The 18,968-nt window shown below is 40.0% G+C and overlaps 3 protein-coding genes across 4 annotated transcripts in view; all 3 read right to left on the bottom strand.

Moving 5' to 3' along the window:
- Positions 1–1,218: 1,218 nt before the first annotated feature.
- pdcd5 (programmed cell death 5) lies at positions 1,219–6,464 on the bottom strand. Its single transcript, XM_030765834.1, has 6 exons — positions 6,214–6,464; positions 2,940–2,983; positions 2,645–2,706; positions 2,253–2,344; positions 2,085–2,156; positions 1,219–1,691 (listed from the first exon to the last, which is right to left on the bottom strand). The coding sequence occupies exons 1-6, from the start codon at positions 6,277–6,279 to the stop codon at positions 1,644–1,646; spliced, it is 384 nt and encodes a 127-aa protein (XP_030621694.1). The 5' UTR covers positions 6,280–6,464; the 3' UTR covers positions 1,219–1,643.
- Positions 6,465–6,610: 146 nt separating this feature from the next.
- Positions 6,611–8,838, bottom strand: uraha (urate (5-hydroxyiso-) hydrolase a). Of its 2 annotated transcripts, XM_030765755.1 has the most exons (5): positions 8,821–8,838; positions 8,241–8,333; positions 7,448–7,590; positions 7,030–7,165; positions 6,611–6,897 (listed from the first exon to the last, which is right to left on the bottom strand). In XM_030765755.1, exons 2-5 carry the CDS (start codon positions 8,289–8,291, stop codon positions 6,808–6,810), a joined length of 420 nt encoding a protein of 139 aa, XP_030621615.1. In that variant the 5' UTR covers positions 8,292–8,333; positions 8,821–8,838; the 3' UTR covers positions 6,611–6,807. The 2 variants fall into 2 exon arrangements, with proteins under 2 accessions (XP_030621615.1, XP_030621616.1); XM_030765756.1 differs by lacking the exons at positions 8,241–8,333; positions 8,821–8,838 and adding an exon at positions 7,907–7,998.
- Positions 8,839–12,542: 3,704 nt separating this feature from the next.
- Positions 12,543–18,968, bottom strand: part of LOC115828735 (RNA-binding Raly-like protein) — a 43,637-nt gene continuing 37,211 nt past the window's right edge. The window contains exons 4-7 of the mRNA XM_030792822.1: positions 16,600–16,763; positions 15,609–15,722; positions 14,725–14,879; positions 12,543–12,581 (exon numbers count right to left, since the gene is read on the bottom strand). Of these exons, the coding sequence (XP_030648682.1) occupies positions 12,543–12,581; positions 14,725–14,879; positions 15,609–15,722; positions 16,600–16,763 (472 nt within the window). The remainder of the gene's footprint in view (positions 12,582–14,724; positions 14,880–15,608; positions 15,723–16,599; positions 16,764–18,968) is intronic.

Genomic DNA, 18,968 nt, shown 5'->3' with positions numbered 1-18,968 from the left:
TCTGTTGCATTCTGTAAAGATACAGACAAGCTTTGTTAATCATCTATAACAGTTTACATGTGTAACATCTATCCCAGTTATGCATCACAGTGCTTTGCATCTGAAACTATCAGCTGGTATTTGTTCATCTTCAGATCTCAACATCAAAATCTAAAAAAATATTTAAAGTTTCTTTTTTCCTTAGACCTTAAGACCCCAAGAGTCAGATCAAAGTCCTTTTTCCTTAAGAATCTTCTTTGGTGATTGTGAAATTATAAGCATTTAACAATGATTGCATTAAACATTAAAAATCTTATTTAAAAAAAAGCTTGAGATTTTGTGAAAAACAAACACACTTTATCTTATTTTCTGGGATCACTCTATGCAGACAGCAGCTTTTGAGTCAAGGGTACTTGCAAAAGTGATTTTAGGGTGCTGCCGAGGTTCTTAAGCCATTGTGCTCCATATATCCAGCTTGTTAACACAAAGGTTTATGTCTTCGTTTTCCTCTATTGTTGTTTATTTTTTATTTACTTACTGGAGACTTTCAATTGCTCTACAGTATTTAAAAGGTATTTAATCCAGGGCTCAAAATGGGACAAACAGATCAATAGGGTCAACTTCACATGTAACAAATAGGCCCAATGATAGTTCACAATAATGGTATATTTTGAACTTTATCGTTTTAAATGTGTCTAAATTTAAATGAGACCTTAAATGAAAAAAACTGAACCTTACTGAGTGTTGCTACTTATGATTTGCACTGTTGTTTTCATTATTAGTTCAGTCAAGATATCAAGATAATCCGTGCTTAACAATGTATCGGGGAAGAGATCATTTAATATCTTGTGCTTAGTGACATTGAAACCTCCAGCTGGCAATGAATGAAGTTTGGAGGGCAAAAGCAATTGCTGAGAAATAAATGATGTTAAAAAGTATTGGTATACCGCATGTTATGAGTACAATCAATAAAGAAACATTTGGGAAAGGAATTATTTCCATGCTAATGCAGTTTTACAAACATAAAAATATGAAAATTTGTAAAGCATCCGTGGAAGTAATCTCACAACACAAGCCAAACGCTATGCAATAAATAATGAAAATTTATAAAATCTTTAGTGTCCACCCAGTCTAGAATGACTCATGTTTATGTTTATGAACTTAAACGCAGAGGCTTCTCTCTTCCCTGACTGTTGCCCTCTTAAAGATCTGAAACTGAGCATCATAAAAGGATCGTGTTTAAGGCTTTTTATTATGTAAACTGTGGCAAATACATGTCAGTAGATACAGAAAAGAATAAAGTTCTGGGGAAAAAAAAAGATAGAGAGAAAACAGTATACCAGTGTCATTATGACTCTACATTAGATAATGGCCAACAGCATCTTCAAAGCAGTCTGGAGCAAAATATATCTGCAGCGCTATCTCAAACCGCATTTGCTTTCTGGTGACAAATTTGATGAACCGTAGCAGGGGGGGAAAAAGGAAAACAACTCAAAAGTTATGGATGAGATCTTGCATCCCCATCGACTTATTGTCTCTATTCCAGGAAGTGCTCCTTAAACATGGGCCTCGGTAGGCTGGTTAGGTGTCCCTGCAAAGTGCATTGTCCTGACCAGTGAACCTCGTTCCCCTCCAAACAGCCCGAATATCTGTAGCTCCACAACTCAATCGTCATCCTCTTCATCTGAATCCATTACTCGCCGTCTGTTAAACTGTGGAAGCGTGAGAAAAGATGGAGATCAGTGTGAAAGATGTAGAAAATAATTAGTTAATGTTGTTATATTTCCTCATTTATTTACTTTTCCACATCATCCTCCTAGGATATTAAAGGATACTGATGCCTTATGTAACTACAGAAGATAATGTAAGACTTACCGCTCACTAACTCAGCTAATTAGTCTTTATATCATAACTCTTTCAGAGCCAGCCATCATATTCATCAGCGCCACACAAACAATATCTCATTATCATTTGTTTCGCCTGCTCACGAGCTTCTTATTACAAAATGAAAGGACATGATGACAGTGTGTGTTCATGTAAGCTTCATTCTTAACTCACTCTGTATCTAGCATGGGTAGCTTCTGTCAATAGGAAAATGAACTCACCTTAACAGTTGTCTTTTTTTCTGTTTGTTGACTGACTTTTTCAAGGATTTCTATCAAGCCTGACTCTGAAATCTAAGAGGAGAGAAGAAAATGCTCAACAAATTAAAACTTCTGAAGTAACAGTTAAAGAAGTGAGGCTTAAATCACATTCTCATCTGTGGCTCTCACCTTTCCTCCAAGCTGTCCAAAACGAGCCATCTGTATCAGATAATTCTCAACTGCTTTTGCCTTGTCTGGTTTTACAAGGGCCAGATTACTCACTGAAATTGAATAAGAAAACAGGAATATGTGTAGGGAAACACTGCCACCTACTGAATACGGATTATATTGAAAATCACAAGCTACCTGTTGACGTACACTTTCTTTTATGGAGTCTGGCTGTGCATGTCAGCCTACATTTTAGCAAGATTTTTTTTTTTTTTTTCAGTGCCTCATAAACTTGGATGTCAATATGTTTCACTCAATTTCTACAGTATATCATCAATCCTAAATGATTTAAACATTTGTACAGAAATGGATGTTTGGAGTCACGGTAATTTTTATGGATTTGAAAAGCTTACATCTGGCACGGGCAGACTGATCCAAGACTTGTGCCAAGATTGAGTTCCTCATCTCTGCTTCTCTGTTAAAAGACAGCAACACAAAACAATGAGACATACGCTCAGAGATTAACAACCTACCTGACGTATATAATCATTACCAGTGAAGCAGATTTAAATGGTTCTGTTTACTCATGTTAAATTATTACCTTATGAGACAGGCATTTATACTAAGAACACTGGTAAAAGAGTGATAAAATCTTATTTAGTTAACCAATTCTCTCTTGAAGTGAGGACAAATTCTACTAAATCTGACCGCTGTTTGGCTTCCTGTTGTCCCTGCTGGTCACCAGAAGAGTCCTGTGAAAAAGGAAGAGATATTAAGGTTACATACACAAACATCAGTCTGATATTGTGCTATATCACAGGGTTGGCTGGTAAACCCTTATTATCATACAGCCATGCTTTAAGCAATGCTGGGACACCACTTTTATTCTGCATAATAATATATGATGCAAATATCCCTGAACATGCAGAATAATGGGTTATACAGATCAGCAATTTTGAATCTGGTGCAAAAAAATCACCTGAAATGTCCATTTAGCAAAGGAACATCTAATACATCAGACATTACGTGCGAAACATTAATATCAAACAACAACTACCCAGACATAATTAGCCACAGGATATCAACTAGCCAAACAGCTAGCAGCACTGTGAATACATTCAAATGAGATTAAAGTAAATAACAGAATAAACAGAGTCTAACTGTGAATATTTTGTAGCTATATTCCCATGGTGTAGTCCATTAAACTGTGAATATTTCATGGCTATATTCCCTAGTAGTATAGTCTGTTAAACTGTGAATATTTCATAGCTATATTCCCTAGCAGTATAGTCTGTTAAACTGTGAATATTTTGTAGTTACATTCCCTAGCAGTATAGTCTATTAAACTGTGAATAATTCGTAGTTACATTCCCTAGCAGTATGGTCTATTAAACTGTGAATAATTCGTAGTTACATTCCCTAGCAGTATAGTCTATTAAACTGTGAATAATTCGTAGTTACATTCCCTAGCAGTATGGTCTATTAAACTGTGAATAATTCGTAGTTACATTCCCTAGCAGTATAGTCTATTAAACTGTGAATAATTCGTAGTTACATTCCCTAGCAGTATAGTCTATTAAACTGTGAATAATTCGTAGTTACATTCCCTAGCAGTATAGTCTATTAAACTGTGAATAATTCGTAGTTACATTCCCTAGCAGTATAGTCTATTAAACTGTGAATACTTTGACAAGCATGAAAAGGAGGCTCAGGTTAAATCTGCAGCAACTGACTCACACTGAAAGCGCACAGACAGCATTTTTATTTACATCACACTACTCAAGTACATCAGGGCTTACCAGATCCATTTGATTCCAAACTAAACCCTAGAAAGAACATCTCATATTCATTCAGTGTGTTTCTAAGCAAACAGTTTCTTTCATTAATGTCTGTGCAATATTACCAGTATTTCTCAAGCCTACCAAAAGGGGTTGGACAATGTAATGGAAACACGTGGTATTTCAAGACCTATAAATTTGCTGACGTTTAGACGTTAATACGATTCCCGGTGACATGTAAATCTTATGTATATGCACTGCAGACATCCTGTGCTTTATGCTTTACCCAAGATTTTTCTTTCTGTAGGGTTCTGCGTATTAGTATAAGTCAAAATGTGTGACCTCTCAGACCTCCAAAGAGAACAAATTGTTGGAGTGCGAATGGTTGGCGCTTCAGTAACAAAACTGCTGCGTTGTTTAACGTATCCAGAGGAGCTGTTTCTAAAGTCATGATGGCAGACCGAAAACTAGGGAGACCTAGCTCCGGGAGGCGTAACTCTGGATGGAAGCCAAAACCCTGTGAACGTGACTGCAGAGCACTAAAACGCATTGTGTCAAAAAATCGCAGAACCACAGCTACTCAAGTGACTGCAGAGCTAAACCAACATCTTCCTAACCCAGTATCAACCAAAACAGTTCATCGAGAGCTCAATGCAACTGGACACCACGGAAGGGCTGCCATTGCCAAACCTTTTCTTTCCCCCATCAATGTTCGAAAATGCCTACAAAGGTGCAAAGACCATCAGAAGTGGACAATGGACCAGTGGAAGAACGTCATCTTCTCTGATGAATCATCCTGCATGCTTTTCCCCTGTTCGGGACTAATTTATGTATGGAGGAAGCCAAAAGAAGCCCTTGATTTCGATTGCCTGACCCCAACCAATAAGCATGGAGGCGGTTCTGTGATGGTTTGGGCTGCAACATCATGGAATTCTCTTGGTCCTCTGTTAGCACTGCATGGTAGGGTTAAGTCTAAAGAGTATTTGTCAATATTAAGTGACCAAATTCACCCAGTGGTCCGAATACTCTTTCCAAATGGTGGTGCCCATCTTTCACGATGACAATGCACCAATTCACACTGCTAGAATTGTTAAAGACTGGCATGAAGAGCACAACAGTGAAGTTGAACACTTGGACTGGCCCCCACAATCACCAGATCTTAACATAATTGAAAATCTCTGGTATATTTTGGAGCAGCAAGTAAGGAGCCACTTCCCTCCTCCATCATCTCTGAAAGAGCTGGAACAGCTTTTGCTGCAGGAATAGATTAAAATTCTGTCCAAAAGTTGTATGAATATATTCCCTGACGTGTTGAAGCAGTTACTGCAGCCAAAGGAGGACCAACTCGATATTAAATAATAAAACTGTTATTTAACAAGGTGTATCCATTATTTTGTCCAACCCCTGTATGCAATACACTGATGGAAATTCTACAGATTCGTTATTTATTTATTATACAACAAAAGTACCTCTAACATGCCAACCACATAATTTGCATATAATGTGACATTGTTACCACAACAAAAAGCAGTTGCATTTCTCAGAGACTGGTGCATTCTTATGGGCTACCCTCATATGACACGTAATGAAAAGATTTGAATGGGCGAATGCTAAGAAAATTCGAAACCAACAGGTTTACAAAACTTGTATACAATATATAGATAATTATACAAGACAAATGATCTAGTCTATGTAGACTGCATAGCCGTTCTTTGTTCAGGTCGAACATTCCGTTGTTTGACGTATCGACTATCAATTCTCGGTGAAAAGGGGTCTAAAGGGACATGGCTGTACATCTCTTCATTACGAATGTCTAACAGAAAGATTACGTTATTGGACTATACTTTGATTTATGTGAAATCACATCGCTAACCCTGAACTGATCAAATACAGCAAAGCTAATGCCATGTTACACCCCTTCGTGGTGGGCACCGGACGTGAACATGTTAGCTAGCTATCAGGGAGATGAGCTGCTTGTCTAACAAGACGATCGTGATTTAATTAACTGGCTATTAGTTGAGTGGTGGAAGAAGCGGAGTAAGTCTGGGCAAAAAAAGGAAACATGCCCATTTTACCGTTGTAAATACGTTTTCTATGAGGCCACACACAAGCTAGCCAGGGCCCTTGTCAACATGTTTTAAACGTGCGCTTCCATATATGGTCTGAAATATGTTAGTTTATGCCGAGTCATTAGAACTTCTTACCCCATGTTTAGCCTGCAGTTCGGCCATACGTTGCCGTCTAATAGCCTCCAATTCCTCATCTGCCATTTTATGAAGTTATGTAAGTGCAAAGAGATGAAATTTAGTCACAGTACTTTGGGAGGTGCTCTTTGGGTGCTCAGCATGGACTGGCAAATCAGACTAAAGCAATCGTTATATCAAAATGTTCGGAGCTAACAGTCGTCAGTCTAGAGTAATCGAGCAATAGTGATCTTACGAGAAAAGGATCAAAAGACAAATATGCCAGTAATGTTATACTCTACTGCTCAATGTTATTTTTGCAGACAAATAAAAGAGAGGAGATACTTTCAAAGCAGAAAAACAGACTGCATGACTCATCTGCGTTTGGGAGAGCTGCCAGCCACACAGAAAAGCGGAATAAGCATTGGCACCTTTAATAACGTTGTGTAGACATATTTATGATCAATTTTGAAGTAACATTCCAAAATGCAGTAGAGTAATACAGGTGTATTGTTGCTAGAGAAAAATAAATACGCTAGATGAATATGACCCGGTAATGAAGGGATTGAGTACAACTCAAGTTGGTAACAGATAAACAATGTTATCAAAGGCCCTCTAGCTCCCTCTGTAGGTGCTATAAGAGAAACGGCTCAGGAGAAGCGGCACATGGAACTTCTGGGCAGCATCAGTGATGTTGAAGACAATCTGTGAAAGACCACATTAAAAGGTGAAGTAGATATTTGCATAACTCTGACTGCAAAAAAAAAAAAAACAAAAAAAAAACTAACAACGTCCTGTAGGCTAACTTTGTTTAAAGCCTGTGTTGTGTGTGTATACCTCTATGTATGGATAGAAACAGGTTTCACCCAAGCCTTCCCAGTACTGCCCAGACTCAAAGCGAATTTTATAAACTCCTGGAGTGAAACATTCTCTGGTGATGAGTCCAGGGCACCGTCCATCATCATTTGTCGTCCTGCAATAGATGACTGCAGTAGTTACTGGGATTGAATGCTACATCCTAGCAATCACCAATCACAAAAGCAACACATTCTGCCACACTTAATACTACCCATTTCACTAAATGTCTGCTGATTTGATAATCATGGTGAATAGCAAAAGCATAGGATACTGCTGAAACATCATGACTGCCAAAGACATTGAGAAATATGATATGAGAATAAAACAAATATTTATTAATTGAAAAAGAGATATGTAAAAAGGGAGGGGGACATATTTATGTTTGTCGATGTTTTACCCCGCTGTGATGAGGCTCCAGGCTGATGTAACAGGGTCTAGGCGATGCAAACTGAGGGCCATCCCAGCCCCTGGTACACCCATGCCAGTATTTAGCACGTGTGTGGTGAGGGGACTTGGCAGAGGACTGGTCATGTCCATACACTAGAACAGAATTTTACCAAGATCACTTAGGTGACAATCCACCAAGAGATTTCTGGTGACTGGAGGGCTGGAGGAGCCAACAAACACTGGCGGTTGTTGTATATTGTCATGCTCCAGTTCTCTCTCTCTCTCTCTCTCTCTCTCTCTCTCTCCCTCTGCTGGTCATTTTTATTTTAGGTTTTCTTAGTCACTTCCTGATTTCCATTGGTTCACCTAGTTACTCAGAGATTAGTTGTACCTGTTAATCTAGTGTTGTTCTCAGTTTGTATAAATACCCCTGGTTTTATTCTTTTGATTTGTGTGGAATTGTCCTTACCTGATGCCTGTGTTTGTTATCAAGATGTCTGTAAGTTTTGTGAAGTCTTTTGTTAGGCCTGTGCCTGTTTTGTTCCTGGACTCTTGTCTTCCCTTCAATTGCCCTGTTTGAATAAATTCTGAGTTTTTTCTGCAAATGCATCCAGTATCTCCTCTACTTTGTGACATAAATCACAATTACTGGCTTTAATTTAGAGCATTTCTTATTTTATGTCTCATACATGTCAGATCCTTTATTCTCTTTTCGTCCACTCATAAAACAGCAAGTCATGAACAACAGTGACTTCATATTTTAAAAAAAAAGAAAATCAGTAAAACACTATGGGCAGTGTTACCTTATTTTCCGCAAGTATGTGGTCTCTGATATGCTGCAGTCGAGTGGTCATCTGAGCTTGTTGCGACTGAGACAGAGTTCTGCCCTTAAAAAACTGGTCAAGTGGGAGTGGTCAAATTTATCTGAATCGGTAATCAACGCTCCAGTGCATAAAACATTATGTAGAGGCAAGGTTAAACATCCTTTCCTCTAAACATGCAGTAAATATTGCGGTGAATTAATCTACAAGCCTTTATACCCACTTGCCAAAGGACAGGTGTCTGGCTCATATTCTTGCTTTACAAATTAACAATCACAATGCTAACAGCTTACACAAGTGACTTTTCAACTCATGTGATAAGTTACTTAAAAGAATTCTCTCTCTAATAAATGGATTAAGGCTGTGTGTGAAATCAATTAGATTGAGATTACCTAACAGTAGAGTGTAGTCAGTTCTATTATTAGCAGAGAAGCAAAACCAGGGATAGTCATGCTTACAGTATTGAAACTCAACTAACATCTAAGATTACGAGAAATGCTACTCAGTTTGTATCACAGATAACTCGTTGTCATAAAATAGGCTTAATTTCTGTTGTACTTACTGTACAGAGAGGTAGAATGTTTGTCCTATTACTGCTGTCTGTTTAGTTAAAAACACTGACCTCTTGGTCACTGACTTGGCTTTTTGTAAAGGATCAAAGTCTACAGTCCAAAATACAAATAGTAACTATTTGGTAAAGCAATTCAAAAATGAAATGTTGCAGTTTTCCCACATTACACTGAGCAATGATGCTCATTTTCTCTCTCACTCATGTATCACACGCCCTTTATAATTTAAATATATTCATGCTACCCAAATCTATGTACTGAATATACATATATAAAATTATGGTGCAAGTGAATAAAATTATGTTGCAAATGTGGTCAGTTATATGTCATTTAGTGGTAAATTATAGTACAAGTGTTGTCAGTTTTGTGTCAGTCAGTGGTAAAATATCAAGAGTTCATGTTTAATTAAATGACTGTTGTTAGGGTAGAAAAATAGTTTAAAAATATTCTCTTTAGTCAAGCAATGTTGTCTTTAGACCCCGATCTCATAATACATTTTCTCTGGCTCTAATTATTCCAATAAATTGTAATGCTTCTGAAGGAAAAGTGTTTTTTTTTTTTTTCAGACAGGAGATAGATGAGATTTTGGTACCTTTTACAATGGCAATGCCACTGGCAAGTGTGGGAAATATTTTAACATGTATCTAGCTGTGTATTCGATGTATCCAAATGTTTGACGGTTACACATCTAGAGGAGAGTGGAAAATTACAGTGAGAGGAAGCAATGACTTTAAAACCGTTGCAAGTGCTATAATAGGAGATGTATATGGACTCTGATGTTGAATAGGAAGTTGTTGTGACACCCACACTCCGCAAGAGAAGAGCATCCTGCTAAATGCTGTCACTTAGTGTAACTTCTGTATGTGACAGAAATAGAGAACTGTGCTGTTTAAGGCCATTGGATAAATAAGGTAAAACAACCTGTCCTTGGATTTACGACCGACGTCCAAGAGTTGTTTTCTAAAGATATAAAAAGGGAGGTCACTCTCCTTAGTGTGTGACTCTGCTTTACTCTTTAAGTTGTACTCACCCATGCTGGCATGTAATAAAGATTGGAAAGATCGATCACTCCTGTATGTTTAGAAACGTAGCATATTCCAAAAGGAGACTTCAAATTTTCTCTTACACAAGCAAGCTTAAATATTGTCTGAGTGAGACAATCTCAGGTAAAAGAATGTTTTTGGTAATGTACCCATGTTTGGAACCTATTATTCCTATCTGAGGGGGAGTTGTGCTGAAAAGAGCAAGATATCCCATGTGTCTGAGCTTTGTATTCAGTCATGCAGTGTAGTAATTCAGTGAGACTCTGACTCAATTCACCCAGGAGCTGAATGGACACAGCTGGTCTTGTTTGTATTTTTGTTTGCCTCAGTTGTTTTTTTTTTTTTTTTTCAAAATGCACAAAAGAAGCAGCTTTTGCACAATTCTTCATGCTAGCTTTGTGATGTAGAGTCATGGAACCTCAGCTGCGTTCATTTCAGCGTGTGTCCTCAAGTGAAATAATGGATTCATTAAATCAATCATCGCTCATTCTACACCTCTACACTGTGGGTATGTTGAGAGTAATGTCACTAATTGTGTTGCACAAGAAAGCTTCTGCTCATATAGACTTAATCTAATAGCACCACTACTTCTATCATGCACCTACTCTGGGCCAGTCCTTACCAAATGGCAGTGCAATCTTCAATGATCATGTACAAAAAAAACCCCAAAAAACAGAGGCATTTTTAATCAATATGAAAATACTTTTACTACTGTGACAATGTTTGAGTCTCCATTTCAATTTATATGAATGCAAAAACAAAGAAAGAAACCAACACATTCTACCAAACAGCACAAGAAAATATCAAAACAAAAAAGTGTTTGTGTGTAACCATGTAGTCTTTTACAAAATGAACTCCCCCAAACAAAATGCTTGATAAAATCAGACAAGGCTGACCACATACAATAAAGTTTACAATATTACACAATATTACACATAGACCCAGACCTTTTTCTTCAACCTGAAGCACCGTACACACAGAAGAAGAGGCTCTACAAATGTATACCAATCAGATAGATAGCTGTAATGTAAAACTGCCTGAAAAATGGTGGTACTCCTTAAACTTTTTATCTGCGGTGAGCTAAAAACATGCTTGAAGGCTAAAAACATTCATGGAAAAGAGTATTCAGCATAATTAAAACTGTCTCTCCCTCTCTCTTTCTGTCAGCTTCAAACAGGCCTTTCAGAATTGATGTTACCATACTAAGGACAGATATAGTGAATGTAACAGGTGTTTACGTCTATTGTGCTTCAGTCACAATGAGGAGAGATGGGAACAGAGACGACTTCATGATCAATGTAAGTCACGTACGGTAAGTCACACAGATGCCGGGTACTGAGTATCAGGTGTCTCTATGATCATACGAATACGGCTAAGAAAGTTATGCTGCCGTTAAAACCCATGGTGGCATTGGAAAGGAAGCCCTGACCAACAATTTTAAATGACAAAATGACTTGTTTGGTTCCCCTCTCACTGATTTCACCCATCTACATGGAAAGTAGGGCGGCAGCTTGTCAACTGCTTGTCACATGTCAGTGAATAAATATATTCTTAGTGGACTGCTGAGTTGCGCTGTGAAAACTGGCCCTCTTTTATGGGTTGTCTGAAAAATGCCTCAGTCACAGGAAATGCCAGATACATGAATCAATTTCTTATTAGTTTTCTCATTAATTTTGCAGCTTTAGTAACCTAGATCACAGTAGACTTGTTCTATGTTCATTTACATGGCCTAAATGATTTGTGGTCCCCTAATCATTATTAATTGTAGGGGGGCTAAGGGAGGATGCCATCCCCCTTGTTAGCAAAATGATCCAATGCATCCCCCTTGTTGACCTGCCATCTGCCTATATACTGTATAGAGTGGTGTCAGTGACCATTGGACTATCCTCCCGCTGCCCATTGGGCTGTTAAAATATAACAAATCACCTACTGTATATATATATGTGTGTGTGTGTGTATGTATATATATATATATACATATGTCTGCGTGAGGGGCATATGTGCATGTTTATGTTTTTAATATGCTCATTCCGAGAGCTAGTTAGACAGAATGCGGGTGTGCTTGTCACAGCTGGTGTCTTGTTCTGTGAAAAAAGTTCATGAGGACTGGAAAGGAGAGATGGTCTATGTGGTGGTGCCTGATCTTGGTTCAGTTAAGCGTAATGTAGAGTTTGGGACAAAAGACATCCATTGGGTAAAATCTGTGGAGCTCTGCATAATGAAATTGCCAGCGCTTCTGACAAAGCAAAGACCAAAAGCATGAGCCCCCTCACTCACACACACTAACTAACACACACTAACACACATGCACACATATGCACACACACACACACACACACACACACACACACACACATGCAGTGAAAGGGTATGATGTAGGTGTTCACATTGTAATTATTTGACAGACGAATGGATCGTGTGCTCTTCCTCCATGTTAGGCGCTTCTTCCCTTTGCCGTGTCTCCGAGCTTCACATGTGTCTGCAGACAAGACAAAACAATGTATTCATGAGTTTCTTCTCTAAATAGCATCTCAGCTCTATCAAGCAACTCCTGCTCACGGTTGTGACTGAGAGGTAAGATGACTATACCTTCAGCACCAATGGACATAAAGTTATAGGCTGTGATCAGCGTTAACTGTAAAAGACAAGTTGCGAACCTGAGTTGGGCTCCCTTACATTTCGTCCTCCAAATCAGAGCTGTGGTGATTCATCTGAGGAAAAGTAAAGGGAAAGATGGTCACTTACTCCGCAGGGCAGCTCTTCATCCGGTTACCCTACACAGTGCAACGTTGAAACCTCGATCCGAAAACAATAGGCAAAATATGTTGCCTTGACTGAATTAAGTTACTGCTGATAATTTAACTGAGGTTAAGACGTTTGGTTTAATGTAAAAACCTAAGCCAAAATAGTAAAACACGCTTATTTCAGTCAAAGCAATGGGCTGACATAAGATTTCCAAATCAAGTTAACTAATGTGGTATGCAGGATGCTCTGTGAGAAGCTGAGCTGTCATCTGAACACCATCCATCAGCTGTGGATGCAGTTGGCCTTGGACTCTTAGACGGGATACTTTGGTAATAAAACCACCGTGTCAAGTTCTAATGCTGAGCAAAATGTTCATAGTTTGCCAGTCATAGCTTATGAAGCCTTCCTGGACAAAAGTTAAATTGGCATAAAATATAGAAAATGATTTTATTTGCAGAAATATTCACAAATTATTCACCTATTAATAGCAGAAACAAGTCCCCAGACAAATAAACCAGTGGGAGAAAGTGAAAAGAAAGGAAGGAACTGAGAATGACACAGGAAATAAGGGGAAGAGAAGGACAAAAGGGGATATATGGTGGTGTGAGGGTGTGGGTGGGATGTGTATGGACCTGTGGGGTTCTGTGCCTGTTGAGCTCCGTAGTCAGATGTGTGAGGGCAGAGCCAAAGCCCTGCAGGTCCCCACAATGACACTAACGCTGCAACAGGGTAATTGAGGCCTTGCTTTTGTGTGCAGAGAGATGGAAGGGGACCAAAAGTACTTAATGTGTCACCAGGTAGGGGACACACTCCAGGGTAATTACACATAATTGTAATGTGGTCTCTGTGGGATAATAGTGCTCTCTATATATAAGACCCACAAAGCTGACAACAAAAGTGCTCTCTTAGCTGGATTTATTGTTCTTCTTTTCAATCTCATTTTCTCTCTCTCTCTCTCTCTCTCTCTCTCTCTCTCTCTCTCTCTCTCTCTTTCTCTGTCTCTGTCTCTCTTTCTCTCTCCTTGCTTTTTTTACTCTCTGTATTTCAGTGTGTGTGTGTGAGTGAGAACTTCTTAAGTCGCTTGCTTAACAAAAAAGGTAAAAATAGGTATGTTCTACTGTCTAAACAATGGAGCAAAGGCAGAGCAGCTAAGAGAATTTTATGCTGCATGAGCAGATCTGTCACACAATAAAGCTGTTATATGTCAAAGCAATGACATAATGATTAGCCTGAGAGAGAGAGAGAGAGAGAGAGAGAGAGAGAGAGAGAGAGAGAGAAAAAAGAGAGAGAGAGAACGACAGAACGACAGAACGAGAGAGCTAGGAAATGAGAAAGCAAGAGAAAGAGCGAACGAGAGAACGAGAAGCAGATTTTTTTTTTTCTCCTTTGGTGCTGCTTTAATTTCCATGCTTTGCTTTTGTCGTGTGGAGATTGTGAGTGAACCTGTGGGAGTAGCTCTTCCTTGTCTGAGGGAGACAGCCATAGTCTTACATTCGCAACATTTGAGAGCAATTTATCAGCTGCCAGAATGATTTGCCATGCAGAGGCATTCTGTGCATTGCTTATCTCTGCTCGCCCACGCTCACAAACACACATATATAGACAGAGTATCTGTATGAAGTACAGTACTGATTGGCCTTCTTAAGCCCATAGAGAGTGTGAGTTCTCAGCATGCATGCCAGATTGAGACGTAGAGATTGAACTAGCACAAAATGACTGCACTTCAGTGTGGGGGTAAAAGAGAGAGACTTCATTAGCTATGTTTGAGTGTTGAAAGCTTCTGAAAACACATCATCACAAGTCTTCGTTCTCTGATTGTAATGCTTTATTCTATATGCAGTCTCAGAGGAGAAAAGAGACGGGGACAAAATTCTATATTAGTCAAGGCAAATTTGAAGGAACTGTCCCTGTGTTTTTGTCAGACTTACATAACTTAATGTTTTTTTTTTTTTCCCCAAACTTGAGGAGAACTGATTTATGTGTTTTGGGTGTAAAGCCATTATCACAGTTGTGAAATTTACGACTGCAATATCTTTCTATTTGTCAAAGCATGCCTTGGATATCTTTCTATTTGTCAAAGTATTGAGTAGTCAGTGGGGGGCTGATTACCGTGTGGGGGTCATCATCGCTTGCCTCCCCCAGCTCGGGGCTGTCTCTGCAGACTCTGCGGCGGAGGCTGGGGCTTGTGGGAGAGCCCTCCGGACTGCTGGCTGAGAGGTGGTAGGGTGAACCCCCCAAACTACCCTCCTGAGACAGAGGAGAACCTGAAAGACCCATAATGTCAGTGGGGTGTGAGAGAGATGACACATAAAAGCATTGATTTGCATGAGCTAAAAGCTTAAAACACACCGACGAGAGCTTTTAGTTAATCTATCCCCATTAGTATTCATTCATACGAAGCACTGAATTGACCTAATGAGTAAGAGGCACTGTACATCATTGCTGTGGGTTCTCGTTGAGCTCCAGAGAAATGCATAATAGAGGCAAAAACACAGCCAAGAGCTGTCTGCCTTGAAACACACACTCACTCTCTCAGAGAATGTGACAGTAGCCTTACTCCAGTACATTGATTGTCTGCCAATGACACCAGGCAAAATGGAGAGGTGTAATTAAAGAGGGGGAGATGTGCATGAATAGAGATAAAGGGAGAAAGAGAGCTCCAGAGAAGCAGAAATGTCCATCGTTCAAGGATGGGGATAAGAGATAAGGATGAAGGGTGCGCATATGGAAATCAATAAAGCACTCACGCACAACATATTAATACACACATAGAGAAACGTAAACACACACTCATGTACACAGATACACATGTACACACACAGCTACAGGCTCCTGATTAACAGACAGAAGAGCTGGTCACTAGGAGGCAGCAGAGATCCTCCATATTCCTGACTCTTTTCTTGAGAACTTGTCTGGAAAAAGTTCTCCTTACTGTGACGAAGAAGAAGATGAAGTTACAGGAAGACACGCTCTCTCAACTGAGCTCCACTTACCCGTGTGTTCCTCTCTCTGTCTATCCATCCTGTCCAAGCTATCCAACAGTCCATCAATCTGCACCTTTATCACTGTCAGCTCTCTCTTTATAGTCTGCAGCTCCTCCATCTTCACTGGAGAGAGAGAGAGAGACATAGAGAGAGAGGGAGAGAGAGAGAGAGAGAGAGAGTTTTATGCTGTCACCACTTAAACCACTTGTCGTCTCCCTTTCTTTTGTCTGTATGGTGAACATTCATAAAAAGGCCACTATCTCAGTGCTTTTAAAAAGCCCAAGAGGGATCTGTACAATGTAATCTCAGAACACAAGATCAACCAGATCAAGAATGAAGCATGGAAAACACTGAGAAAATAAGAAAGAGGGATTGTTGAAGCAAAAGAGAGGGAAAAAAGGGAAGCTTGAGATACCAATCAAAGATGGAAAGTAAGATACTGTACGTTTTAGAGAGAGGAGTGTACCAGAAAGGATTATTAAAAGACAGACAGTACAGGGATTTTTGTTCCCTTGGTTCTGAGAACAAGTTTTCTTTTTATAAGCAGGCAGTGAAGGTGATGAGAGTGGGTAATAACACAGTCTAAACACTTCTTATTTGTTCTGCTCTGTTAATCTGGTGTAATGGTGTGTTCTAGGGCTGCCTCCATTAAAAGAGGAGAAACTGTAGAGGACAGGTTTTTAATGAACACCCATCTGGAGTCTCCCTACTAGAGTCTGAAACTCATCCCCCATGTGACAAACACACTCTACAGAAACACAAGTCCCTTGACACACACACACACACACACACACACACTCACTCTCACATTAAGGGCTCTCAATGTCCTGTCCTTTATCAATACAAAGACACAAGCTATGCTGCTGACCTCTTCCCTGCTGTGTTCCTGCTTCCTGCAGAGATGTGGCATCCATGACTGACAAATGCCCCCTCCAACTGTCCCTCTCCTCAAATCTTACATATATAGTCGCCGTGTATATGCGTGCTTGTGTTCTCTTACACTTGGCCTTGCTGGAGGAGTGGGGTCTGGAGCTCTTTGAGGAGGGCCTGTCTCGGCTGCGTCGCAGGCTGGATGAGGAGGAGGAGGAGCGGGATCGCTTGGGTAAACTGGAGCCATGGGGCAGTGCTGGCAGAGAAGATGGTACACGCTGGTAATCATAGACCCTGCGAGACAGACAGAGGCATAGATGTCAGTCACGAATATAACCATCTAAAATGACAGCAAATTACCACACCAAACTAATAGAACGTTGACATTCACACACTGCCCTTCACATCAGTTCATTCTGTGTGTGAGAGAGAGATGAAAAACATTGAAATATAAGTGTGACTGTAGTTTCTCTGAACGCCTTCCTCATGATGTATGAAACATACTTAAAATGCATTAGATATTCCCGTAATGCCACGTATACTACTGATGATCAAAAGAGAAGAAGTGAAAAGAAAAAACAATAATAACACATTCACTAATTAAGCTGCTTATCCTAATTAGGGTCGCGGGGGGGGGGGTGCTGGAACCTATTCCAGCATTCGTTGGACGAAAGGCAGGGAAACACTCTGGACAGGTTGCCAGTCCATCGCAGGGCAGACACACAGACGAACACATTCACGCACTCATTCACACCTCGGGGCAATTTAGTGTCTCCAATTTCCCTGACCTGCATGTCTTTGGACTGTGGGAGCAAACCGGAGGAAACCCATGCAGAAGGGGAAAACATGCAAACCGAACAGAAAGGACCACACAGAGCCCACAGAAAGGACCCTGGCCACCCGGCCGGGAACAGAACCCGGGACCCTCTTTCTTTGAGGCAACTGCGCCACCCTGTGCCAAATAATAACACAGAATACTTTAAATAAACCAATGGGAATTTTAGGGGAAATTGTGGCCAAGAGAATATTTTAGTCATATTATTTACAGTGTGTGTGTGTGCGTGTGTGTGTGTGTATTAGACTTTTCACCATTAATGCCATATTTGAGGATTTTCAGTGTATTCTCTCTGTCTTTCTTATTTCTGTTTTTCTTCTGTGTCTGAGTGAATGCTCAGTATCAGTTTAGTCCATATGTCTGTAAGTGTCTGAGTCTCCACTGAGGAATGGCACAAACACACACACACACACACACACACACACACACAGTGGAGACAGTAGAGAGAAAAAAAAGCGGATCTGAGAAAGGGAGGGGACACTGAGGAAGGAGACTTAGAGAAAGACAGAGAGGGAGAAGCTGTTTTGTGTTCACAGTTAAGGCTTCATGTCTTTTCCTGAAGATATCCATTTAGACCTCTGTCTCCTACACTGTGGTTCTCCAGTCCTCCTCTCCGATCCCACATTTTTCTACAGCTTCACTCCTTTAGCTTTATCATGTTTTCTGACTTCCTTCGTCACACCTTTTGACTTGCTCTTCCCTCTCTGTAAGCCACAGTGAGTTGGTTAGCTAACTCTATCTTCCACTGAATCAAATTGATACTGTCAGAGCAATTCAAAACCTCTGGTGGTGTAGCACAGAGGATGACAGGAGAGCTTATGAGTATGTGTCATATAGACCTCTGATAGCAACAATGATAAGCAAGTGAGAGAGAGAAGGAGAGAGAGAGAGATACTGTGCTACCCCTATATTTTTTCAATACATATGCCGTAAGTGTGTGCGTGTGTGCGTGCGCACATGCGTGCGTGCGTGTGTGTGTGTGTGTGTGTGTGTGTCTGTGATTGTGCACGTTGTTCAGCAGTGAATTCTGATGAATTCCCAGTGCTGGGAGTTCAATCATGAGTGTGGGCACACAGAATACTAGACATGCTTCCACTCAAATGAATATTGACTATCAGAGAGGACTGCTGGGATTTGTGATGTGCCACCAATTGGTATTGTCACCTGTGAACAATCTATTAGTAAAACAAAGCAGCAGGATAAACCCAGTCCACTCTCACTACTGAAATATGAACAGGAACAAAGAGAAGGCTGCAGTGTCAACACGTGCGGTTACTGGGTTAGGCATGTGTCTCTTGTTAAGCAACAGCTTAAAATGTGTGTTGATTACAAATGTATCAGCACAACAGGATTAAGGAGAAAGAACCTTAAAGATGATAATCCACAACTGAGCAGATAAATCCGGCCAAACTATCACACAGCCACTCCTTTGGCAACCTTGGTGAAAAGTGCTGGGAGTTGATCAGTAAAGTGCTATGTTTACGTTGTTGTCCATTGTCAACCTTTTTCAGGCCCTTTTACCTTATTGCCTTTATAATATCTCCACAGCATTTTTCAGAACAGAAAGGATGCAGAGAAGGTTTCTCCCCTTTATTAAACAAGCTTTGAAGCAACTGCATTTAATAAGTGAGCAGCCATGTTGTTTTATGATAGCGTGGGTGCTG

This window comes from Chanos chanos, chromosome 2, assembly GCF_902362185.1.
Source record: "Chanos chanos chromosome 2, fChaCha1.1, whole genome shotgun sequence".
NCBI lineage: Eukaryota > Metazoa > Chordata > Actinopteri > Gonorynchiformes > Chanidae > Chanos > Chanos chanos.
Note: the sequence above shows the minus strand (reverse complement) of the source record. Positions and strands in the feature narration are given on the sequence as shown.

What these genes read in the sequence shown, in the direction of transcription:
- pdcd5 (XM_030765834.1), bottom strand. Translation starts at nt 6,279, where the DNA reads ATGGCAGATGAGGAATTGGAGGCTATTAGACGGCAACGTATGGCCGAA. An exon ending in CAACAGGAAGCCAAACAGCG is followed by an intron (nt 2,707 to 2,939) that starts GTCAGATTTAGT and finishes GTCTTTTAACAG; the next exon opens with AGAAGCAGAGATGAGGAACT. An exon ending in AAAAAAAGACAACTGTTAAG is followed by an intron (nt 1,692 to 2,084) that starts GTGAGTTCATTT and finishes ACGCTTCCACAG; the next exon opens with TTTAACAGACGGCGAGTAAT.
- uraha (XM_030765755.1), bottom strand. Translation starts at nt 8,291, where the DNA reads ATGACCACTCGACTGCAGCATATCAGAGACCACATACTTGCGGAAAAT. An exon ending in ACATACTTGCGGAAAATAAG is followed by an intron (nt 7,591 to 8,240) that starts GTAACACTGCCC and finishes ATTCTGTTCTAG; the next exon opens with TGTATGGACATGACCAGTCC. An exon ending in TGGAGCCTCATCACAGCGGG is followed by an intron (nt 7,166 to 7,447) that starts GTAAAACATCGA and finishes CATCTATTGCAG; the next exon opens with GACGACAAATGATGATGGAC.